The 24976-nt window shown below is 44.5% G+C and overlaps 6 protein-coding genes across 8 annotated transcripts; 4 read left to right on the top strand and 2 right to left on the bottom strand.

Moving 5' to 3' along the window:
• The first annotated feature begins 1018 nt into the window (after positions 1-1018).
• LOC6730576 (aspartic proteinase oryzasin-1) lies at positions 1019-2467 on the top strand. The gene has a single exon (XM_002077719.4). It carries the CDS (start codon positions 1049-1051, stop codon positions 2306-2308), a length of 1260 nt encoding a protein of 419 aa, XP_002077755.1. The 5' UTR covers positions 1019-1048; the 3' UTR covers positions 2309-2467.
• Positions 2468-2774: 307 nt separating this feature from the next.
• Positions 2775-4193, top strand: LOC6730577 (lysosomal aspartic protease). Its single transcript, XM_002077720.4, has one exon. The coding sequence runs from the start codon at positions 2871-2873 to the stop codon at positions 4086-4088; it is 1218 nt and encodes a 405-aa protein (XP_002077756.1). The 5' UTR covers positions 2775-2870; the 3' UTR covers positions 4089-4193.
• A 226-nt stretch (positions 4194-4419) lies between these two features.
• On the top strand, positions 4420-5766 carry LOC6730578 (cyprosin). The gene is given in 2 exon segments (XM_002077721.4): positions 4420-5304; positions 5306-5766. Coding segments are annotated over 2 exon segments (1227 nt in total). The 5' UTR covers positions 4420-4441; the 3' UTR covers positions 5670-5766.
• A 158-nt stretch (positions 5767-5924) lies between these two features.
• Positions 5925-7128, top strand: LOC6730579 (pepsin-2B). Its single transcript, XM_002077722.4, has one exon. It carries the CDS (start codon positions 5947-5949, stop codon positions 7126-7128), a length of 1182 nt encoding a protein of 393 aa, XP_002077758.1. The 5' UTR covers positions 5925-5946.
• A 103-nt stretch (positions 7129-7231) lies between these two features.
• LOC6730580 (putative cyclin-dependent serine/threonine-protein kinase DDB_G0272797/DDB_G0274007) lies at positions 7232-9100 on the bottom strand. 3 transcript variants are annotated; one of them, XM_016179210.3, is made up of 4 exons: positions 9082-9100; positions 8843-8931; positions 8260-8774; positions 7232-8122 (listed from the first exon to the last, which is right to left on the bottom strand). In XM_016179210.3, the coding sequence occupies exons 2-4, from the start codon at positions 8919-8921 to the stop codon at positions 7403-7405; spliced, it is 1314 nt and encodes a 437-aa protein (XP_016023020.1). In that variant the 5' UTR covers positions 8922-8931; positions 9082-9100; the 3' UTR covers positions 7232-7402. The 3 variants fall into 3 exon arrangements, with proteins under 3 accessions (XP_016023020.1, XP_044779873.1, XP_002077759.2); XM_044923938.1 differs by lacking the exon at positions 9082-9100 and having other exon boundaries at positions 8843-9033; XM_002077723.4 differs by lacking the exon at positions 9082-9100 and having other exon boundaries at positions 8377-8774; positions 8843-9031.
• Positions 9101-9538: 438 nt separating this feature from the next.
• Positions 9539-11558, bottom strand: LOC6730581 (secretion-regulating guanine nucleotide exchange factor). Its single transcript, XM_002077724.4, has 4 exons — positions 11249-11558; positions 10678-10929; positions 9842-10617; positions 9539-9781 (listed from the first exon to the last, which is right to left on the bottom strand). Exons 1-4 carry the CDS (start codon positions 11264-11266, stop codon positions 9691-9693), a joined length of 1137 nt encoding a protein of 378 aa, XP_002077760.1. The 5' UTR covers positions 11267-11558; the 3' UTR covers positions 9539-9690.
• Between the last annotated feature and the right edge of the window lie 13418 nt (positions 11559-24976).

Genomic DNA, 24976 nt, shown 5'->3' on the forward strand with positions numbered 1-24976 from the left:
GAAGAGCATTTAAGGGTATAGCCCACTCTTTTTGTTTTTAAAATATTTTGCAATCTTTGTAACCGCCAAGGGCTGTTTTTACAATAAGTAGTGATAGAAATAGTCGAAGGAACTCAATGGGAATCGAAGTTTCTCCCGAGTTGCGGGCTGTGGGCAGAAACACTGCCTTGGCTACACTTTTGCTGCAATTAGCAAATAAAACTTGGCTTATTTCGGTGGGTAAATGAGGCGTGGTTGGGCGGTCGGGCGTCTCTAGAAACTTTTGCAATCACTTTCGTTTGCATTCATTATTGGTGAAGGGAAAGGGATTTGACTGCCAGTTTTCTAGGGGCTTGGGTCAACTCGAAAGTCAGCGAAAGGATGTGGCAGTTCCTCGCTCATTCAGTTGAAAACTTTTTATTTTAACCATTGATTTTATGGGTGGAATTTTTGAGAGTGATTTAATTAATGTTATTAAATGGCGGAAAGACGAAAGTTAAACTTTTATGTTAATACAAATGTATTAGCAATGTTAATTTATTGTTGTATTTTAAAGTAATTTAAAATTTTAGAAATGAAAGTTCAAAAAAATGCAGCCTTTTAATAAACAGGCCAATTTTAATTAATATCTTTTTAAAATTCGAATGGTGAGCGCGAAAACTTTATACGAATTTTAAAGCGCCAAGCATCGGTAAGTTTCGGAACTAGTAGACTGTCATGTAGAACTATATTTTACGTTGACTTTCTACGTGCCGACGTTTACAGCAACAGTTTGCGTTATCTCCCGCCTAGGTGGCGCTTCTATCAGCTTACAACCGGATGAAACATATTTAATAAACTAAATTGAAGTATTTACTCAACAAATATTATAAAACAATAAAAATATTAAGTCACGTAAAAATAGCCAACATCCGCCCACGTGGCAAGCCAATTTTATTGGGTTGACTTGAGCCTCAAGCAACAAAACGAAAATACCCCAAGCTAACCTGATTAAAATGGAATTTGACCGAAGTTTCCTATATATACGTGACCTCTTTTCGATTTAGGGCCAAAGTGAGGCCGCCGAACGATGCAGTCTTCGCAGAAACTCGCACTGGCACTGACCTTAGTGCTGATTTGGTGCCTGGCCCACAGTCTTGTGGAATCCAGAAGATGGCGAAAGTCCGTGCAACTGAATCTGCACAGGGAAACGAACCACACCAAAATACTGAGCAGCTTCCACAACCAGAAGCTGAGACTCAAGGAAAAACTGAGCCCGACCTCCACCGATGTGGCGATATCCTCGATATCTGTATCTCAGACATCCGTGGCAAAAGACAACCTGTTCAATTCCCACAACACCGAGTACTACGTTACCGCCGGCTTCGGGACGCCCAAGTCGCAGCCAGTCACCCTTCTGGTGGACACCGCCTCAGCGAATCTGCTGGTCTACTCCTCGGACTTAGTGAAACAGTTCTGTTTGCACCACAATGGCTACAGTTCCAGTGAGTCGCAAACGTATCAGGCCAATGGATCCCCCTTTCAGATACAGTTCGCATCGCAGGATGTCCTTACGGGAATCCTCTCCACTGACACTTTTACCTTAGGAGATCTGGTCATTAAGAATCAGACCTTTGCCGAAATAAACTCGGTGCCTAGGGTCTTATGCAAACGATCGAATTTTGATGGCGTCATTGGTCTCGGATCCTCCGAAATCGCCGTGAATGGAGTAAAGACCCCTCTGGACAATATTTTGGAACAGGGACTCATCGACGAACCCATCTTCTCCCTCTACGTCAACCGAAACGCCTCGGATGCCAGTAATGGTGGCGTATTGCTGCTCGGAGGATCGGATCCCACTCTTTACAGAGGCTGCCTGACATACGTGCCCGTTTCCAAAGTGGGTTTTTGGCAGATCACCGTGGGCCAAGTTGAGATTGGGTCCAAGAAGCTCTGCTCCAACTGCCAGGCCATCTTCGATGTGGGAACCTCCTTGATAATTGTGCCGTGCCCTGCTCTGAAAATCATAAACAAAAAACTGGGCATTAAGGAAACCGATAGAAAGGACGGTGCCTATATCATCGACTGCAACAAGGTGCCTCGTTTGCCCAAGATCGTCTTTAATATTGGATGGAAGGACTTTACTCTCAACCCGTCCGACTATATTCTCAACTACAGTGGAACCTGCGTATCCGGGTTTTCTAGTCTCTCCGACTGCAATGGAGCCCAAACCAATGATGATGGAGAAGACTTGAACAACATCTGGGTGTTCGGTGATGTGTTCTTCGGAGCCGTCTTCACATTGTTCGATTTTGGTCTCAAATTAGTTGGCATAGCCCCCAAAGTTTAAGCAAATATGAATCCGCAATGTATAATTCGACCAAATAGGTAATACTATCATTAAGATTTTGTTCTTAATTTCTAGTAGATAATATTCATGATTGTTGATTCCTGGATAGGCATTTATATCGACTGTCAAAATAAATATAATGGTTATGGGAACCGGAAACCGTAGCTTGTCTGTAAAGGGTGTTAACCAGATATGCGCCGCACTTGATTTGTTTACAACAAACCAAAGTTTATTATCAATTTGGTGCAAAATATGCAATTACTTCCCAGACATTTTCATAGAAACGACGATTTATAGCGAAGTTTATCAGAAATCCCAAAGGCTGAATTTAATTGCTTTTTGTTTCTATATGTTACGCACGACACCAGGCCGTGTAAACAAAGGCCAGAATGGATAAGGACCATCGATCAAGTTTGATATCTTTCTTTGGGACAGTTTTGGACTTATCACCGACCATATATAAGGCGGTGTCTGATGTTTTTTCTTCAGTCTAGCCCCAGACGATAAAGAGGGCAGCACAATATCTTTTGTTAGAAAAGCTCAGAGTTCTCATTAAATCATAATGCTGAAGTGGCTAGTCCTGTTGACCATCTTGGCGCTGGTCAGTGCTGAGATCCACCGCATCAAGATCCACAAGAACCAGAATCACAAGAACACTCGGCAGCATCGGAAGCAGGCTATCCAGGCCCTGAAGCAGAAGTACCACCAGCAGGACGTAGTCATCATTTACGACGATGGAGTTCCGATTTACGTGCAGCCCGACTACGGATACGATTATCCCAGCCAACCCTCGGACGACTACACATCCGAGGAGTTGGGCAACTCGATGAACATGTACTACTACGGCCTGATTGGCATTGGCACCCCGGAGCAGTACTTCAAGGTGGTCTTCGACACGGGTTCGGCCAACCTGTGGGTGCCATCTTCCCAGTGCCTGTCCACGGATGTGGCCTGCCAGCAGCACAACCAGTACAACTCTAGTGCCTCCTCCACCTTCGTGTCCAGCGGCCAGAACTTCTCCATCCAGTACGGAACAGGCAGTGTCTCCGGCTATCTGGCCATGGATACGGTGACCATCAACGGCTTGGCCATCGCGAACCAGACTTTCGGAGAGGCGGTTTCCCAGCCGGGAGCCAGCTTCACCGACGTGGCGTTCGATGGCATCCTGGGCATGGGTTACCAGCAAATCGCCGAGGACAACGTGGTGCCGCCGTTCTACAATCTCTACGAGGAAGGTCTTATCGATGAGCCAGTCTTTGGTTTCTACCTGGCACGGAATGGCTCTGCCGTGGAGGGTGGCCAGCTGACCCTGGGTGGAACCGACCAGAACCTCATCGCCGGTGAGATGACCTACACACCCGTCACCCAGCAGGGCTACTGGCAGTTCTCTGTGAACAACATCACCTGGAATGGAACCGTGATCTCGAGTGGATGCCAGGCAATCGCCGATACTGGAACCTCCCTGATCGCCGCTCCTTCGGCAGCCTACATCCAGCTGAACAACCTGATTGGAGGCGTTCTCATCCAGGGCGAATACTACGTGCCCTGCTCCACTGTTTCCTCCCTGCCCGTTTTGACCATCAACATCGGTGGCACCAACTTCTACCTGCCCCCCTCGGTTTACATCCAAACCTATACCGAGGGCAACTACACCACCTGCATGTCCACCTTCACCGATATCGGAACGGGCTTCTGGATCCTGGGCGACGTCTTCCTGGGTCAGTACTACTCCGAATTCGATTTCGGTCAGAACCGCGTGGGTTTCGCCACTCTGGCCTAGACCTTTAACGAACGAACAATCGACATACTTTCTAGGATTACCTTGCTTATAAAAATACAAAAAAATAAATCGTATACAATTGAATAACAAATGAGCGTATAGAAATTGACCCAAGCTAACTATTTCGCCTGCTCGAAAAGCGTTTGGACCCACTGTATATTAACTACACGCATAATACATGATTGTCAACACCCCAAAATATGTTCGAATGGAAGCATGCCCTGCGTTATCGCGTGTGAAATTCTTGGCTAAATGGTGTGAAAATGAAGCTCAGCTGCACAATTGGCGGTCATATCAGAGAACGAAGCCCAGTCAAGCTGCTGAGCTATAAATACGTGACCGAATAGGCCTCAATGGGCAAATCAAAATCGCAGACCATGAGGGTCAGGTGGAACCATTTCAAGTTATTGCTGTTCTGGCTAACAGTTTTAGCTGTCTTGGCCTTTGAAGCGGAGGCCAGGAAGCGTGTTAGGATTGGATTGCACAAGAATCCTGAACCAATTGAGGACAACATAAAGAACGAATTGAAGACCCTTTCCATCAAACACAAGTTGAAGGTTGATGATACAAAAGCTACTACGAAAACGGATACCAAGGACCCAGGATCAAAAGTCGCAACGCTGAAAAATCTATACAACACGGAGTACTACACCACATTAGGATTCGGAAATCCGCCGCAGGATTTGAAAGTCCTGATCGACACGGGTTCGGCGAATCTCTGGGTGCTGTCATCCAAGTGTCCAGACTCGGTTGCACCCTGTGCCAATCGCATAAAGTACAACTCAAGTGCTTCCACAACCTACAGGGCTATCAATACCGAATTCAATATTGCATACGGTTCCAATTCAGAGGAAGGACCCATTGCACTCTCCGGCTTTCAGTCCCAGGACACGGTGAACTTCGCCGGATACTCCATTAAAAATCAGATCTTCGCCGAAATCACCAATGCACCAGAGACCGCATTTCTGAAGTCCCAGCTCGATGGAATTTTGGGATTGGGGTTTGCCAGCATAGCCATTAATAGTATCACCCCACCCTTCTACAACTTAATGGCCCAAGGCCTAGTAAACCGGTCTGTGTTTTCGATCTACTTGAATAGAAATGGCACAAATGCCATTAACGGTGGGGAGCTGATCCTGGGAGGATCGGATTCGGGTCTCTACAGCGGGTGTTTGACCTATGTGCCTGTTTCCAACGCAGGATACTGGCAGTATCCTGTTTTGTGAGAACTGCGAGGCTATACTCGATGTAGGCACTTCCCTAATTGTTGTGCCAGAGCAAGTCCTAGATACCATCAACCAAATATTGAGAGTTCTCAACCCGACGGCTTCGAATGGAGTCTTTTTAGTGGATTGCTCCTCGATCGGCGATCTTCCGGACATTGTCTTCACCATTGCGCGCAGGAAGTTCCCCTTGAAGTCCAGCGACTATGTGCTCCGATATGGAAACACTTGTGTCTCGGGATTCACCAGCATGAACGGCAACTCCTTGTTGATTCTGGGCGAGATCTTCCTGGGCGCCTACTATACGACCTATGATATAGTCTACAAACTAATTGGACTGGCACCAGCAATTCATTAGGTCGTTCAAAATATCTATTTAAACAAGTTCTTTAACAATTGTATTATTTGCATTACTTAACCACATTAATAAATAGCCCCCCCTTGGAAAAACTAAAGCTACACCCCCATTGAATTTGCGTATCATTGAGCTTTCCCTATAAATCACATATTTCAGTGCAAGTCTCGAGCTTTAACCCACAATACGTGTGAATCGAAATAAATATGAACCAGATAAATCCCACATGGAGAAACTATAAAACGGGCGAAGTGACCAGGAACCCAACCAGTGAGCCACCATGAATATACGTGTGATTATCCTACTTTTCTGCCTGATCGTGTTTGTAGGCGGTAAGAAAGTGCACAGATTTCGACTGGAAAGACGATCCCACCGTCACCACAAGATTCCGCACGCCCATCTGCACCTGCAGTTCCGGAATGCGCTCCGAAGGAAGTACGGATTTACTCCACTCCGTACAGTGAATGCTGTCAATGTGACCAGTGAGGCCGGTAAGGGAGCCGTGATAACCGAGCCCCTGATAAATTCCTACGATACAAACTTTTTCGGGGTTGTGTCGGTCGGAGATCAATCATTCACCATGCAGTTCGACACGGGTTCCTCGGACTTTTGGGTGCCCAGTTCCCATTGCAGATTCTGCATCAAAACGTGCGGGAACAAATTTTTCCGGGTGTCCAATTCCAAATCCTTTCGGTCAAGTGGAACTCCATTTAGCATCACCTACGGATCGGGCTCCGTGAAGGGAATCGTGGCCTCGGATAATGTTGGCTTCGGCGATCTAAAGATCCAGAACCAAGGCATTGGATTGGTCAACATATCGGACTCCTGCTCCGTTTTTGATGGAATCGCTGGCTTCGCCTTCCAGCAACTCTCCATGACCAAATCGGTCCCTGCTTTCCAGCAAATGATTGACCAACAGTTGGTGGAGCAGCCAATCTTCTCGTTTCATCTGAAAAGTGGGTCCAGCGACGGTGGCTCCATGATACTCGGTGGATCGAACTCGAGTCTGTACTACGGTCCGTTGACCTATACAAATGTGACCGAGGCCAAGTACTGGACCTTCAAGCTGGACTTCATAGCGGTCCATGGCAAGGGTTCTAGGAGCTCCCGCTCGGGAAACAAGGCCATCATGGACACGGGAACCTCCCTGATCGTTGGACCTGTCCTGGAAGTCCTCTACATCAACAAGGACATCGGAGCCAAGCACAACAAAACCTATAACCTGTACACCGTCAGCTGTGAATCGATTCCCCAACTTCCGATCATCGTCTTTGGCATTGCTGGCAAGGAGTTCTTCGTGAAGCCACATACATACGTGATCAGGTACGATAATTTTTGCTTCTCCGCCTTTATGGACATGCTAGGCCTGCAGTACTGGATACTCGGTGATGCCTTCATGCGGGAGAACTATGTGGAGTTCGATTGGGCTAGGAGAAGAATGGGCATAGCACCGGCTGTATGATGACTATCACACCTTGCGTATAAGTGAATTAATTTTGAAAAATTGTATATATAAGGAGTGTCAATCCTGTATCTACATTATTAAATGTTAAATATTCGGAAAATAATTTGGTAAACAAATGTTATTATCAATTATCAATCAATGACGGAACAAAATTCAATTACATTGTAAAAGTTGGAGTTGCATAGAAAGTTGGAATAAATGTGTTGAATTGTTAATGGGTGTTAATTCCGACCGATTGGACATTAAGAAATCTGACCTGTGAGCTATTCGGTTACTTGTGGGTTCCTACTTGGGGTTCCTTTCCATTTTGTGCGGTTTGCTGACCACCGTTGCCCCCATAAATGCCACGTGGCATGCGAGTCTGTTGCTGCTGCTGATGCAGCTGTTGCAACTGTCGCAGCTGCACTTGCTGCTGAAACTCCAGGTTCTTGTAGATCATGGCTGCAGCTGCAGCAGCACTGTTAGTATTCTGCTGCGGGGCAGCCTGTTGCGAGTGTTGCTGGTTGTGCTGCGAAGTTTGACGCAGATTCCGAGCGATCAATTGCTGGTACAGCAGAGCAAAGTCCTTGGGATTGGCGTTGGACAATGCAGCTAGATCCCCGACACTGGGACGATGAAGCTGCTGCTGATACTGCTGCTGCTGCTGCTGCTGTTGCGGTGATGGCGGTGGTGCCAGCTGCTGCTGCTTTTGGGGCACGTGGGTATGATGGTGGCTGCGTGGCGTATTCAGCTGCGGCTGCGGCGGCGCTTGGTGTCGCATTTGATGGTAAAACTGGGGAAATGGTATCTCATTGAAATTTTTAACGGAGTTGCGACTTTGGTTTTCGGTGCCAAGTTGACGTTGTGGCTGCTGCTGTTGATGTTGCTGCTGTTTATGTTGCTGCTGCTGTTTCTGCTGTTGATGCTGATGATGTTGCTGCTGCTGATGGTGCTGCTGCTGATGTTGCTGCTGATGCTGAGGGTTCTGTCTTTGTTGCTGCTGAAAGCCGACCTAAAACACAAAATAAATGTATGGCAGTTAACACAGGATATTTATAGGATGTTGGATAAAGATACCGAATTCTAAACTATTTTCTATAAGCCCCGATAACTGTTCAATAGAGTCGCGCCCGGTTGCTCATATCTTACCCCCGGCAAGTTGGAGGCAGCGCCTTCATGTTCCGGAAAAGCTTGTCTTCTTTCATATAGAGGCACCGACCTGGTGGATCGTTCGTATCCCGGGTGGGAAGTCCAAGCTTGACTCACCATCGGTTTCAGGCCCGCAAGGCAGCTGGCGGTGTCCTTGGGAAAGTCGAGGAAGCTCTCCCCGAACAGGGAGTAGTTCTCGGCGGCCTTGAAGTAGTTATGAGTGCCGTTCTCCGGGTAACCGATGGTATCTCCGTAGACAACGCGCTCCACCTCGGTTACGTAAATACTGGCACTGTCGATGGCCGCTGGCTTCCCGGCACTGTCGCTGGCCGCTGGCTTGCTGACACTGTCGCTGGCCGCTGGATTGCTGGCAGATCCCATTTCACAACACGTTCCTGATCCGCATCCACTTGGAAAATTGGGCACAGCTTCCTCAGGCGCCTCCACGAGACCCAGGGAAATGTCTTTGGGTGTTACCCCCCATATTTTCTTGGCCAGCTGACTGGATATGTTGACTGAGGAGGGGTAGAATGGTAGCATGATAAGCATTAATGAGACCTTGAAATTCACCCGAAAGTTCTACCTTGAGTGGCGGCCGTAGTCTCATCTTCGTCTAGGTCATCAGATATAAGCTGGCTCTTGTTGCTGACATTCTCGGTCATCGTGCGGCTTCTAGAAACATAAACTATAAATTTGGAGGAACGAACAATATGTCTGACTTTAATAATGTTGATCAACCGTCGCCTGCTGTTTATCGCAGCTCACTGAATGAAAACAATAGAAAAGCCTTGGCAATCGAGCAAAAGCCCAGTCAATATGCACCCAGTTTGTTTATGAAGACTGGCTCGGATTACGCAGTAAACAATTCATTTATTTACACCGCACCACAACAAACGTCACCTTCTGACAAAGTGTAGCAAGAAGAAAAGAAACGCGCCCGGCAAAGAAGATTTTGACGGAAGGATGATGGGCAGCACTGGACTATTTTGCAACACTGATTTGTTGGTCCTAATGTTATGAAAGGAAAACCTTCAGATATGGCAGTTAAATATGATATGACCATAATAAGCGACTTCATTTGAATATCTAACTCACAATCGGAATATTCAGGAAACTGTGTAAATGTCAAAACATGTAACTGTGACCGCAATGTGACCGTTCGCTCCCAGAAATCATGTGTACATATGAATGTAGCCGCCAATCAATCAAATTTAAATAAGTGCTTGACGTAAAAGTGTCTTCAGAATTGTTGTAATATATCAAGGATAACTCAGGTTGATTGTACTATTTGTAGTTCCAGCTCGTTCTTTTTCATTTGATCAATAACAGTAGTATCTTTATTTAAAAAGGGTTAACAAAGCCGTACACGAACATTTTACAATTGGTCATAAGCTAAACAGAAAGACAACACAAGGACTGAGCCCCTTAAAGTCAGTTTGCAGGCTCTGTGATCGCGTAACAAAATCCTGCTCCTGCGCCGCACAATTTCACTGGTGGCAGTTGTAAAAGAGTTGGGGTGCACCTGGAAAAGTAAATTAATGGAAATATGTACTCATTTTAGTGGACTAAGGTTGGTTCCTACACATTTTCGGTGCTGTTGTTGCCGCAGTTCCCATGCTCGTTCCATCCCCAGGTGTAGACCTCTCCTGCCGTAGTTCTCAGTAGACCGTGTTCGGCGCCCATGTGAATTCTGGCAGGACCCTGATCCTCAGGAAGCTTCAGGCGAAGTGGCGTGGGTATGGCCTGCTGCTCGCTGAACGAACCCATTCCCAGCTGACCGTAGCAATTGCGACCCCATACGAGGATCTCGTTGTTTTTGAGCACAGCTGCATTGTGGGTCCAGCCCACGGCCAACTGACGCACATCCTCCTCAAACTGAAAGGCGTTGGACTGGCCAAACTTGTTGTCACCCAAGGTAAGGATTCTTTTCGTGCTGCCTCCACCCAATTCGCTTAGATCCGCGCACTTGAGCACCATGTGGTTCTGACCACTTGAAATGGAAACTATCCGCAGTTCGTTGGGATTGTGGACCTGTATCTTCACCGTATTGCAGCGATGCAGGCAGGTGGCCGTGATATCCAGCTCGATGGGCGGAGGGTCCATGATCCTGAGTCGACCGAAAACGTAGATCTTGTTGTCCTGCGTAAGGACGGCACAGTGACGCAGGCCGAAGCTGATCCTCTGGGCGGGTTCTTCGCGTGGAAGCTTAACTGGCATAGGTCTTCTCACGGCAGTAAAGCCGCGCTGGCAAATTCCCAGCTGCTGAAAGGCATTGGAGCCCCAGACAAACAGTCGCTTGGTCAGCGTGATGGCTCCCGAAATGTCCCAGCCACAGCTAATGGTTTCCACAGGAACTTCCTGGAATTATATTGTTAGAGATTATGGGTTCCTGGGAGAGGCGATCTTAGGGTTACTTACTCCGAAGTATTCCGTGGGGATCATCTTGAACTCGCTGTGGCACTCCTCCGTGGAATCCAGTCCCAGTTGGCCACGATTGTTCCATCCGCAGGCATGAATCCGTCCGCTTGTGTCGAGGATGAGAACATGGCCACCACCTCCGCGAATCAAGCGCACCTGGGCGGGGGCGAAGGAGCACTTGGCCACCCGTTGCGGTGTCATGCACAATTCGGACTCAAAGCCAAGGCCGAGCTGGCCGTGAGAATTGGCACCCTAAGACATGGCGGAAAAAGGGGCGAGAACCCAAGCCAAGGAAATCACTCATTAATTTGCAATGCAAATGCACCGTGGCGATGTCTCTGTTTCTTTCTTTCATACCCTTGCAGAGAGTAATGCAGTTTCAGACCCAAGTTGATGTGGTCCAGAAAAGTGGTAAAACAATGAAGGACTACTTAGTATTTTAGGTAAGAAACTGGTTTTGAATCTACAGGTGGCACAGATATACGATTTACTCGGATCTCAAGGCACTTCGTTCTCTGCAAGGGTATTTCAGTGTTCGGCTCCTTATCGAGGGTTTTACTGCGGCTCCTACCCAGGCGTAAACCTCCATTCTAGTGACCACCAGTTGCTCGTTTCGCGCCGAACTTCCGGTTGCTGTTCGTCGCCGCGATTTTCCGGGTGATTTAATGCACCGCAGTCACGCCAGGAATGCGCCTGCTGATCCGATGGTTCCGACTCCTCGATGGCCTCCAGTTGGCTCCGAAAGCGCTGCTCTGCCTTTGCCAGCTCATGTAAAACTGAGGCTTGGTTCTGCTTTGGATTTACTTTTATATTTCGCGTTCTATTAGTTTCGCCGTCGCATGCTAAAATGTAAACAATGCAAATGAGGCAGCGTTGCCAGATCTTGGCGCACAGCTGTTTGGCTTACATTACTCTGGTAGATAACAGACACATGTGTACTTTATTTACATTCCCGCCAATATGACATTTAAATTAAGATAACTGCTTAATCTTTGTGCCTTTTAGCAATATGTAATTAATATTTAAATCATAGCACGGTTGACCTCCTAGGACCCAACTAATAACACTTTGCTTCCATTTAATGTCTCATTTGGTTATGGCCATAACGATTATATAATCCCGCCGGATGGGCGTGAAAATCGTGTCAAGCGCATATAAATATATTCTAATTAAAAGCAATGGAAGTTCAGGGCGAAGGTTAAAGTGCATGCAATTTTAATTAAGTTTTAATTGTCGAGCTGGGCCAAGTAAGCCACACTAGTTAGCCACAATGTGAGTTGGCCTAAGAAAAATGCGGTCGAGAGTTAATGAAATACAAGATAAACGAAGTGGAAATTGCCTAAGATTATTTGCATTCCAGTGGACTAGTATTATATCAATATATAAAAGAAATACGATTATATTAATCGAATATTATAACAAAAATAGTTAAGCGATCCTGCATTATATTGAATTATTCGTAATCGACAAAAAGCTCATTCGAAATCACCCACTCACAGGTGAGCTTGTTTTAATTACACCGAAATCACGGCGCTAGAAAATCGGAGCTACACAAATGGGCAACTGGCGCTAACAGCAGGACATTACAAAGCTGCAACGTTCGCTTGGCATGCTATGTGGCCAGGACCTCCTCGTCCTCCTGGAAACTCAACCCCTCTCACGTGAAGAATGCACTGTAGTCCGCATTTGCAATTCAAAAATTGCCTGGCACACACGACAAACGCCAAAGGGTGGGCGCCCCTAAACGCTAGAAATGAAAACTGATGATTTTTACTTGATACCCGCAAACGAAGAAAAGCCATGCAAGAAAGACTGCTGCTCCACATGCAATCGAAGGTGCCCAAAGGCGATGGAAGTGGAAATCCCTTTGAATTGCAATGGCAGTCAATTAAACCACTGGGAATTAACATGTTCGCCGTCAAATTAGAATATGAAAATCCAGAAGAAGATGGATGAAAATGGATTGAAAATTTAAATTGCAGGATATTCCAAAGTCGCCTTGGCAAACATCCATTTTCAGCGAGTCCAGTATGAATTGCTATCCATTTCTTGGCGCGAATATGACGGCTTATACGAGGGCTTTCCGCCGTGCTGTGGTCAACTCGGAAATATATGACGGGAAATCCCCATAAAGCTATAAGCTATAAAACCAAATGAAATATGAACTATTAGGTAGAGGTTTATTAATTTGGGCAGAAATAAAACGGGCTAAGTGAATAAATAAAACCACAATTTCCAACCAAGCACGAAACATTTATATTAGGTTTGTTTGTACAAATTGTATGTGACATTCACAAATCATTGAATCATTTGAATCATTTTCAAATGAATTACCTTAAGCGGAAAAACAGCTGTTAAGTAAGATAACAGTGCTTTTGCTAAGCTGTTACAAAACAGTGACAGTGCTGCTAAACGCTTGCAGCTTGAACGTAAGCAGTACTAGAATGTAAAAATCCCGCCAAATTCAAATACAGCATAAACATTATCCTTTAGTCATTCTAGAAGTCCGCGAGAGATCCTTGCACGGATAAGTGTATTTCGAAGGACTTCCTATAAGGCCTCGCTTGCATTCGCGCGTGCATGTGTGTGCGTGCATATGTGATTGTGAGTGTTCCCTGCGGAGTAATTTAAACGTAAAGGACACGTGACTCCATTTCCTGTATGTTTTTGGCATCTTTACGACTTTTTGTCTGTTGGTTGTCACATTTTTCTCGGTTTTTGTTGCTCCTGCGTGTTGACTCGGTTTCGTGTGCTGAGTTCTTTTTTTGCTAATGCCATTTTTGTTGCTCTTTTTGGCTGCCGGCGCTAAAAAGAGACATTTTTTGCTGTTTTCGAAATTAAATCTAATTTGATGTGCAAATGTGTTGTGTTGGCACTGGCGCTTTGTTATTAGCCCCACTCCGGCACGTTTTGCCTCCCCGTCTTCTATTATTCCAACTTGTCCTTACCAACTTTGCAGCTACAGTGGACTCTCGAAAATCACTACAGTACCGAAATTGTATTTAGTTGGGTATAATATTCTAATTTGTGTCCCGTAACGACTGTGATTTTATTTTTAATATAATAAATGTAAAAAGTCTGTTTATATTTGAAGTACTTTAAATTTGATGTAGTTAATAGTTATAACTATGTATTTTTATAAAATTGGTAGTTAAAAATAAAATACTTTTGCAGTTTTCATTGTATCTCCTTTTGGCCCTCAGAATTAACAGTTAACGCGCAAATGGCTTACATTTTCTCTTTACCCGACCGTAGCCACGCCCCTTTTGCGGTTTCATTTTCATTGCAAGTTGCATTTTGTTTGTTTTTCGCTTACGCTTTATTTTCTTCCCCCTGCGACTAGGACATTGGCAGGAACACAAGGACAACGCCAACGTGTGATAAGCCAAAGTGGCAAAATTGTTGTGGCTGCGGGGGAAAATCAGGGAAAGATGTCCTGCCGATCGGGGGAAACTGGCGATTGGCAGTTGCAATTAAACGTTTGGCTTTAAATGTCATCGGTTGGAGAGTTTTTTATAATTACTTTTCACTGGATTGCTAAGTTGATATGTACGAAGGAATTATTGTATATTGATACTACATTACATAAAATTTGTATATCCCTTCGAAGGATTAATCAGGTTAGACCTTTTAATGGTTTCATATCCCAAAATGATTGTATAATATAGAATACTTCTGTGGCTGAAATACCTGCGAACTCTTTCCAAAAATGTTCCCAGTGGCTCTCAAAATGTGGCAGCCAACTCAAATTCGATAGCCACGTGAAAAAATGTGTTGCGATTTCATATTTGCCGACCGAATCGGATTCCGAATACCAGCTGGACAGCAGGAGGACCACTAATCACGGCTGTGGTCCTGCTGTCGCCCAAAACCCACCTGCAACTCCATAGCTGCCATCGCCGAAATACAAAGCCATATCTGTCCCGCAACGGCTGTCAAATTATGGAAATGGAATAGTTTCTGGTGTGGCTGACACTTTAAATGAAATTTGAAAAGCAATCAGACCGCAGGACCCCCGCCATTAAACCGTCCGACCAACGAACCAACGACCCAATCGAGAATTTCGGTGTTGTGCTGCCCTAATTGCTCAATCAAAAAACGTATGCAATTCCATGGGGTAAATCAAGCTGACGCTGGAAAATGCATTTTCCAAGCCAAAAGAAACTAAATTTTATACTTAAACTTCGCCACAAAGACATGGCCCAAAGGTTGATGATTGGGAGGAGAGCGCGGAGGGGCGGAAGTGTTTGGCGGTTTTTCTGGGGGAAAACGAATGAAAGTGATTGCCACGAGCAACAGCCAAAGACAACAATGCCAAACTTTGGCTGTGCCAAGGAGTTTTCGCGAAAGTGGGGGAAAAACTGGCCGGGATAACGGGGAAGGGCGCAGGACCAGGGACGAAGGAAGAGGGATTCTGGGTAGCGGAAACGGAAGCGCATTGAGCAAAGTTGCAGTTGTTGGCTTTTGTTTCGCCATCTCTCCAACGCCAGAGCAAAGCAATTTAAGTTAAACAAGCGCTCAACGTCCTCCCACTTTTCCTTCGATGAGTTTTCCCCAGCATCAGTGTCCTTTTTCGCGCGTTGCGCACAATGTAAATGTCAAATATTTTTCAAAATCCTTCGTGGCGCTCGGATTTGTTGCGAACAATTTTCCAAAATTGTTTTTCCTGATTGACTTAGAGTTTCGCTGCTCTTCGCTACTTCCGAATTCTAAGAACTGGCTTCTTGGCAATATTTCAAATGGTTTCAAATTGATTTCGGTGTCACAACTTTAACCAAATGGAAATAAATTAGGTAAAACTAATCATTTAAGCATTATTTGTAGTTAAGATTTAAGCTTGAAATGGATCTATAATTATGAGATTTATGGAAGCAACCACCAAGCATACAAATTCTCTAGTTATTGAATATTTAATTTCAATTTATGGCCAGGCAAGAGCCACATACAAAGCCCATTTTCCAGTTGGGCCCAAAGTTTTGTTCGATAATTGCGGGCGGAAGCCCTATTTGGCCGGGTTTTCCTGCGCTTTCCTCAACTCGGCGGCGCTGGCTCGATAATTATTATGTAAATTGCTTAAAAATTCACCGCAGGTATGCCCAAAGGATTCACTTTGCCTCAGTTTCCCCGACTTTCCGCCACCTTCCCCGCCCCTCCCCTTCGAGACGTCGTCTGGCAGCCGTTGCGCTGCATTAAGCTTGATTGCATTAAGTTTGCTTTCCCCCTCGAAAAGGTGCAGGATGGGGTTTTTCGGGGCCCCAAGGGGGAGGTATCCCTTTAGTTTCCGCCGAGGCGCTCTCACATTGCCCTGGCCCGATTTCATTGCGCTTTAATCTATGCACTTTGAATTTCTTAGCCTGCATTCCGTATTAGCCAAATTTTCGCATGCTTCGTTGCATGCCTCTCGGTTTTTCACGGCAACGGGATCGGGATCAGGGAAATACTTCATTGAACTACCGCCGCACAGTGGTTGTTTGGGATACTTTGAGTGTCTTTCAAATGTATTTATATTTATATTTATATTTATGTATTATATTTTCTTTATAACTGGCTGAAAAATAAGATTACAACTGCTGCTTAAGCTTTTACTTGACAATAAGTTGACCCATTTTTGAGCCCACAGTACACTGCTAAGAGCCTGTGAAAATTTGCCTTTTTGCGCTTGACAGGATATTGATGACCTGCACCTTCGGGGGATTAACCCTTTCCTCCAGCAACACCATCGTCATTATTGTCGTCATCAGTATGACCGAACTTGTCTGTCGTTGCGAAACCAATTTAATCTTTGGAGATTTTAACACATTCCACTCTACATGCACCATGCACTTCCGCTTCCTATTCGAGGTTCTTCCTGTTGAGCTTGATGTGATTACCATTGTTTTTGTTTGCTGCTAATAATTAATTTGTGTGCATCATAGCAACTTGGACGTATTTTATTGAATTTGAATGAATTTTTTATGGGTGCATCTGGGCATGAACGTTTGGCAAGGAGAAAGTGTATGTTTTTTGTATACTCCTAAATACCTTAATCAGAATACCTTAATAATATTTGTGAACATCTATATACTTTATGAATGATTTATCCTGCTTAAACCACGAACATCGTATTCCCACATACGTAGAAAAAGGATTATCCGTTCAGCTTTATAATTATTATTTAATTACTTAAACGGATTTTCAAGGAATTTTTACCTTGACTTTAGTCCTGGCGAGCTGGAATCCTGAGTATATTCAGCACACTTTAATCCGCTGTTGTTTCTCTAGCCATGGCTATGCCTCAATCCGCAGTTGGCCTCAAGTGGCGCATCGCCGTTTATGCAAATGAGGCTGGGCCGCCGTCTGTCCGGCTGACAGGACCTCTATCTCCAGGACGTGAGTGTGTGCAGTGCGTCCTTGTCTTGGGCTAAATTGCCACCAGTCGGTGCGGCCACGCCCCTTCGGGCCAGCTCAGTCCGCCTTCGCTGCCCAGTGGGCAACTCTAATTATTTGTTAACATAACACGAGTGGCAATTTAAATGCAATTAGGTTCGGCCTGGGTTTCCCGCCCAGGACCTCGGATTGTGCTCATTAGGAGGACTTGGGTCCTTCGATTGAGTGCAGATTTCAATTGGCAATTCAAATCGTTTCCACTGGCAAGTTGGCAAGAAACTTAATGAGCATTTCGGATTTATTAAGGCTACTTCAATCGATATGTGGCGCATTATTGCTAATGTCTTCCACATAAATTGAATTAGAATTAGGTATTAAAGAAATATATTGTGGATTCTTCCTGAAAATATAAACTTAAATCTTCAAACATTGTCTATATATCATTTTACTAGCACTGCATACGATTAACTTGTATTTACATGAATTTCATCTGCGATCAACACAGCGTGACTTCCAATTGACAATTTAATTACAAAGCCAGTGGGTGACACTGAAAGTTAAAGATTATATGCGCACTCTGAAAAAATCCCACACCTGCAGACAGATGACTGGAAACCCCTGCCACAGGCACTTAATTTCGCAACCCTCCTCCGAGCTCATCTCCATCTGAATCTGCATTGTTTTTTGGCCTGGCGAAATCTATTTAAAACCAGTTCCTCCTAACAAATGGCATTCGTCTCCGACTTTTGGGTCCGAGAAGCCGACCAAATGCGATTACACGGGCCAGGGACCAGGACACAGAAGGCGGAGGAGCGGGACAGGAGGACCAGAACTTGCCAGATGTCCTCCTGTTTTTGGCATTGTCCTGGAAGCTGAATGCACTGACCAGAGATCAGGCTGCTAAGTCTCTGCTTGTTTGCTGCGTGTGTTTTACTCAGTATTACTCGGGTATCAGGTATTTGTTGGGGGGATTACAAAACACAGATTCGGACTGCAAGGTGTGGAATGAATGCAGACAGAAGGATAACGCTGGAAATAATTGAAATTAACACTTGGCTTTGGGGTAGCGGAACGCATCCTTTGATTCGTTATTGCAAAATTATAGAGGTAGCATTTGGAAATTTATTGTAATGCAATTTAAATTTTAGGTTTAATTTAAAAAAAAAAAATGGGGTATTCCTCAACTCCAGTCCTTAATGCATCGCAGCCAGAAGATACATCCTGCAACAATGAAAGATAAAAGCACGCAAAAAATGACGAAAGGAAAGTGGCAAATGGGAAAAACATGAGTAAAGAGCACCCGGAGTGGACAAATGTGTGTCCTGCAACGAAATGCATGCAAATGAGCTGAATAATGAGCACTTCCTGCCTTTCCGACCTCCGACCTCTGGACAACCCTTTTGTGGCACTAATTTCCCGAACAGCCAGTCGCTTGTTCCCTCCTCTGCCAGGGTCCAAAGTGTCAGTAAGTCAACAAGAATGCACTCTGACACCGCCTGAAGGAGTTCAACGAGGGAAATCGGAAGGCTGTGGACACACTATGAGAGCACTGAGAGAAAAAATGCCAAACATTAAGTTTCTGTTCAGTAGCAATGAACTATTTCATCACGAAATTAAAGTTGCACTAGGAACTAAATAATATTCCAAATATATTTGGAAAATTTGGTAGGATGACAGAAAAAGGATATTGGAAGGCTCAAGGACATAATTATTATTTATAAGTTCTGTATTAAAATTTGAAAACATTCAGTTCGCTCAGTGATGCAATCTGTGCGATGCTTGCTTCTGTTGGCCAGTCGTAGTCCACTCGACACTTTGAATGTCATTAAGCTGTCCGTCCAATCTGGATGCCAGAACCCCTTTCGCTCCTCCGTGATCCTCCTGCTGTTCCCAGCCCCTTCCCACTCCACTGCCTCCCCACAGCACCTTGTCCTCCGTCCGGACACTTAGTCAATGTCTCACTAACAATCGTCAACAGGCTCAAGCAGCGTAGGGCAACAATCATGGCTGCTGTCCCAGTTTCTTTGCTCTTGTTGTCACCCTGGCCTCGTGGACTCCAGAATCCTCCCGAAAGGACCTGGCTTTGTTTGCCAGCTGGTACGTTGGTATATGTTGAATGCATTTTGGGCCCAGAACGTTTGTCAATTTTCCGCTTGTCGACTCTGTGAATTGCCCTTTTTTGTCCGGGGCGAGACTCTTGTATTATTGCTGCATGCAAAACGCGTCCTGCGTGCTGTAATTGTCCTAAGACCGACACTGCTGGTCAAGCTTTTCGGGGCACATCTGCTCCGGGTGAAATATGTTCGGAAATACCTGTGAAACAGGTGAGACCAACGATAAAGCGGGCAGCCAAAAATGGCTTGGCAAAAAGTTAACTGGCAGCTGAACGGAAAAGCAACTGATATGTAGTATGGTTTTCTAAATTGACTTTTACTGCAAAACAGCTGGCATTAAATGATTCCTCTTTTAATAATTCTTAAAAATATCATAAATGCTAATACTACTTTGGGGCCAACTGCCTTCTTGCCAATAACCTCGATGTGTCAGATTTTCAAAGTGACCTCCGAAAAGTAAGATCAATCCCTCGGCTCAGCCCAAAAACTTCATCCACGCTGGTGACCCCGACTCCGTCACCATCGCCGCTGACATGGAATATCCCTAATCGCCGATGGCTGAGTGCAAAACGCAGCGCCCGAGGCGACAGCAGCATTTAGGGGCTTATTAAATTGCCATTACCTAAGCCGGACATCATCATCATTTTCGCCCAGGGCCGCCGTGCATACGAAGGCTCGGCATTTGCCACTCAAGTGCGGGATTAGCGGCGATGATGACAACAGCTTGACAGCCAGCAGGTCCATTAGGGAGGCGGCGGAGGGGGCGTGGTCGCGGACCCAACGCCAGAGCATAGGTTTAAGGTAAAGGGGATTCAGGTGAGTCGAGGATGCCTGACGAGCTCAGGTGTCCAGCGAGTACGCACACCCATACATCCACGGAGCAAAAATGTAGCTGGTTTCACTGCACTGAGAAAAAGCACGTGGATTGCCCTAAATTGAATGATGTTTCTTAAGTTTTATAACACATGCTTTTAACTAAAGTTATAATTTGACCAAGGAAACCATAATTCAAATTCATCGTTTTGCCTCGATTTCCCTTATTTTTGCTCAGTGCTCTAAATAAATCCCCACAAGATATTTAACATTTAAATGGGCAGAAATTAACTGAGACTGAAAGTGGGTGGAAAAGTTGGGTGCTGTATGAGGTGAGTGAAGTGTAGGAACTTGCCACCCAGTAAATGCCAAGTAATCCACAAAAGCCGAAACGACAGCCCCGAAACACAATGTGCAGTGAAAGTCGGGAGCTAGCGACAACAAAAGCCAGGAGTCTTGAATGTCCACCGCCAGGACCCGGTCCCAGCTGCTCCGAATCCCGCAAAGAGTCCGAAATATATATGGACCAAGGGGCCAAAGCCTTAATCTGCTTTAAATGGCAAAGAGATTTCTGCGTTTTCCCCACCCACCAGCCCCCCATTCGCATTCATACGGCAAATATCAAGTGCATCATCATGGTCGTCATCGTCATCAAGGAGCTAAAGGACAGGACAGTTTGGAGCGGTCGGGCCAAGGACGAGGCCAAAACTGCATTAACTTGGCCCGTGCTTCGAAATCGAGCAGCCTCAACACTAGACAAATACACCTAGAAACATCACGGATAAAATAAAAATTTAAATAGATTTAGAACAATAAAGAATCTTGCAATTATTGAATTATTTATTATATTATACATTAAAAAGATCAATTAAAAAATGAACTTCTAAGACTACGCTTCTTCTTTCAGATTTTGCCAGTGCATCGATGCCCTTGGCTCGCAACACAACATCGTTATTATCGCATTGAGCGCTGTAAAGTACCGAATAATCTACAGGATAATGAGCATGGATGAACGAGAACGTTTTCCTTTTTAGTTTATTTATTTTTTTTAACTTTGTTTTGTTTTGAATGGGATGAACCGAATACCTTCTGAAGTGAATAGTGAATAAACTCAAGAGGGGAGCGAGTGGACGGCCACAGACTCTGCCCCCAAGTGCACTCAACTAAAGCAAGCCAAATCTGCGTAGAGCTCACTAAATGCTTGCTTAGGAAAAAAAAAATAATATATATAATAATCAAGCAGTTTAGTTCGTTAAACGCCAACAAGCTAGAAAGCACTTAAAGGACACATATAAATGTATAATCCTCTGATGCAAGAGGAAGTTGTACTATAGCCGTTATCAAATTAAGCAGCAACAGGATTTGGAGATGTTAAAACTATTCATTTCATACTTTAATGTTTGCCAAACAAACTCAATTGAAATACACATGTTTCTCGCCTCACTTCACCCATCCATGTTGTAATATTGAACTTGTTTTATGTGTGCACATCATTCAAGACCAGCTTTACTTTCATTAAACAAAGTTTACATTCATGGCTATAAACAACATGATTTCACATGACTTACCTTCACTTGTGGCACTTAATGCCGAATGTTTTATGCCATTGAAAAGGGCACAGGAAAGTTGGGAGCCCATTTTGCCACATCTTTATCTCCGTCGCTCGAGCATTTAAATTCATATTTCTCATATTTACATGGAGTGCTTATGGCGCAGGATGCAGGGACAGCGGGGAAGGAGAAACTTTTTGCCATTTTGTCAACGTTTTCCATGCTTTTTTTCATATTTATTTTACTGTTTCAAGTTTTTTGCTGTTTATTTTTGTTAGAGCAGCAAACCAGAACGAGTAGTTCATTAGTTTTCAACTGTTTGGCTGCAGCTATTCCTATTTTGCAGCCGCATGTGGCCAGAACCATCAAAGCATCGTTCCGGGCCATCAGCCAGGAGTCCTGTTCTTTTCAGGACCTGCTCCTTCTCCAGCCGCTGCTCCTCCTTGCCCCACCATTTCTATTTACATTCCCATTGCCCTGGCGCCTTCGCATTTTTCGTGGCACAGTAATGTGAACAGACTGCGGCTGCTGCACTGGCTTTTGTAATGAAAAGTTGAGGCAACTTGTTGTACGTATACGTCATGATTTGAACCCATTTCCCACATTTCCCAAGCCCCCTGCACTTTTTTAGTTTCACCCTGGACGTTACACATGCTGATACCGATATGGGATGCAAGTATTTTAAAGTTGAATCATTTCGTAAATGAAACATTTCTCATTAATTAACAGAGTTTCAGCCACAACACTTGCCCGAAAGGCTATTTGAGTGAAATATTTCTGGAGTAGTGAAGTGGAAAATGTCTGCATATGCTGCTAAAAACTTTCCTTTTAAGATACCATATCATTTACTCGCCTACGAGAATAAAATATCTCATGTGGAGTGAGCGCGAGATACCATATCACCGACATCCTGAGTGATTTTTCTTGTTTGCTAATCATTTTCGTGTATTTCTTCGCTACGCAAACGGAAGTAACTTTGATGGCGTTATAGATATGTTAAGTACTGTGCACACCCGGGGAAAAATGACTGACATACGCATTAAGTGTACAATACCAGCAAATCAATAGGTAATGCGAACTTGACAACCGTTTTGGGGGATCTGGGGAAGTATTTGGCCAGCTTACAGCCGTTTAAATACTGATGAGAAGTCGCATCTTTAACTGAACTCAGCTGGGTGCACAAGAGTTTCTTTCGCAGTTCTTTCACTGTGCCTTCGATTGCAAAAGTTTTGCAGATTCCCAGTTCGCTTGTCTCTATGGTAAAATTCCAGTAGGGTTTCGCGGATGTGCAGCCAACTCACTAAAGCCAAAAGTTAGGATGTGATTCGGATAGTTCGCAAGTCTGCAGGAAGTAAGTTAAACTTTAAGTGAGCCATAGTTTTTACAGACATTCAATATCGAATCATAAGTTTCCAGCTACCGCATTGCATCATTGGGCAAATTGCTGAAGCAACAGCGGCCACTAAAATTGGGGAAACTACTCCATGTGACACGCGTTCCTGCTTTCTTCTCCGACAGTTGAGCACATCAATTTATTTTTATTTTCCTCTTGTTGGTGGCCACGTTTGGGGGCTTCGCCGAAAGGGTTGCTCTAGAAAAAACACAAATATATTGGTCAGAATAAAAGGAATCGATGGGAATGTGCCCTATATTCTACAATTTATATCTAGCAAATTTATTCTGTAAAGAATAGAAGTAAGAGTATGAGAGACCTATTTAAATTCACTAAATTAAAATAAATTGCAAAGTTAAAATACTTATAAAAATAAAATGCTAAAAGCTCCGAGTATGTTTTGTGAAATACCCGACATTTTTCGTTTGCTAGGTGTTACGACAAAGTAGGAAAACATTTCCTCCCCCACTCCGATTCCCGCACATCGATAAACCCAAACCTTTGGTTGGCGATTCAATTCAATTGATTCAATTGGGATTGTATCGGGCTTCGTTTTATGCTCGTTTTGGCCAACACATATTACGAGTTGGGTTTGAACCGCATCCCCGGTGCGAGTGCCCCATTTATTTGTTGGCCAATTGGTTCATGTCTCCATTTTAAGTGTGTGTGCGACATTTTCCCGAAATATTAGACGGGTGTATCCTTTTTATTTTCCAGCATTTTTGGATGCCCACTTTTACGAGCCGATAATGTTATTGGCGCAGGAATTTTATGAATTGACCATTTTCATTTGGCCGGGATATTTGATATTTTCCCTATGACTTGTGCAATTTGCATAAGAAATTGTGTCACGACTAGTTTCGCTACACTTCATTCCATTTCTTTTGTGCATATTTTAGCTGTGTTTTCAGCGGCAAAGTGGGCGAAGTGGGTGAATTGGGTGGTGGAGTACGCTCTGGATCGACCGGAATTCTGCTCTTTTCGGGCTTGGCCTTTTCTTGCCGGTTCATCGTCTCCTTTCCTCGGGATTCCTTTGTCTGCAGGACAAAATATTTTGCGATTTTGTGTATGGTTGCCACAGTGGCTTGGGAATAAATGTCCATGCCAGCGGGGCTGAAGAATGGAATGTGGCTGGAATTTGATGTGTGTTTGATGGAGAACGGATGAAACGACTTTAGTCAGGTGGACTCAAAATTTAAATATTTGAAAGTTTTGGCCTTCGAACTATCATTAATTCTTAATTCCTGTACCGAGTCATTTAACAATGCTAAACATTTGGGATAAGAACCTTGTCGATAAAATATTCCTCTGTAGCAGAAGCAAAGTACCATTTTCATACCACCAAGCCAACGAAAAACACTCTTGATTGTTCTGCCTTCGCCCAAGTAAATAACAAGTCGAATTGAAAACTTTTCCCGGTACTTAACACTGCGCAACCACAGTGCCTCAGAATGCAGGCCTCACGTGTGGGTGTACTTCTGTGAGCGACTGTCAGCATCGTCTGCACTTTGACACTCGCACAGAGTTGCATTCCAGCCATTGAGCTATTTTGCTCGAGTGGCAACCGAAACTTTCGAGCCAAAAAATAAAAACTTTCCCCCGAAGAGGAAAACTTTTGCGGACGGCGAGAAGTTTTTCCTCTGTTTGGTGCTGCTTCGGATTAATATTTTCTTTGCCTGTCTTCCGTTTCCATTTTTAGTGCATTCCTCGGCGTTTTCTGTCTTTTTGCCTTGTTACTTATTTGTTGTTAGTCCTTCGTACTTGAAGTCCAATTTCTAAGAAAAATTCCTCTCAAGAGTATCAAAATACACAGCGGCATTCTTCAGTTTTATTTAGTTTTTTTACTCCGACGATGCCCAGTTTAGATTTCTTGAGTCGTTTACCTATATTTGAGTTCTTTTGATATTTTTTGAAACCAAAAGGCGCAAACGCCCTTGCAAGTATGCAATGTTTCTGCAAGTTAACATACTCCATCTTCAGATCCCCTCCCTCTAAAGACAGCAAACCACACCCGAAGGACCGACATTTTAAATGGCGCACTAAATTACTGAAACACGCCCACA

The sequence above is a fragment of the Drosophila simulans genome, chromosome 2L (genome assembly GCF_016746395.2).
Source record: "Drosophila simulans strain w501 chromosome 2L, Prin_Dsim_3.1, whole genome shotgun sequence".
In the NCBI taxonomy this organism is placed as follows: domain Eukaryota; kingdom Metazoa; phylum Arthropoda; class Insecta; order Diptera; family Drosophilidae; genus Drosophila; species Drosophila simulans.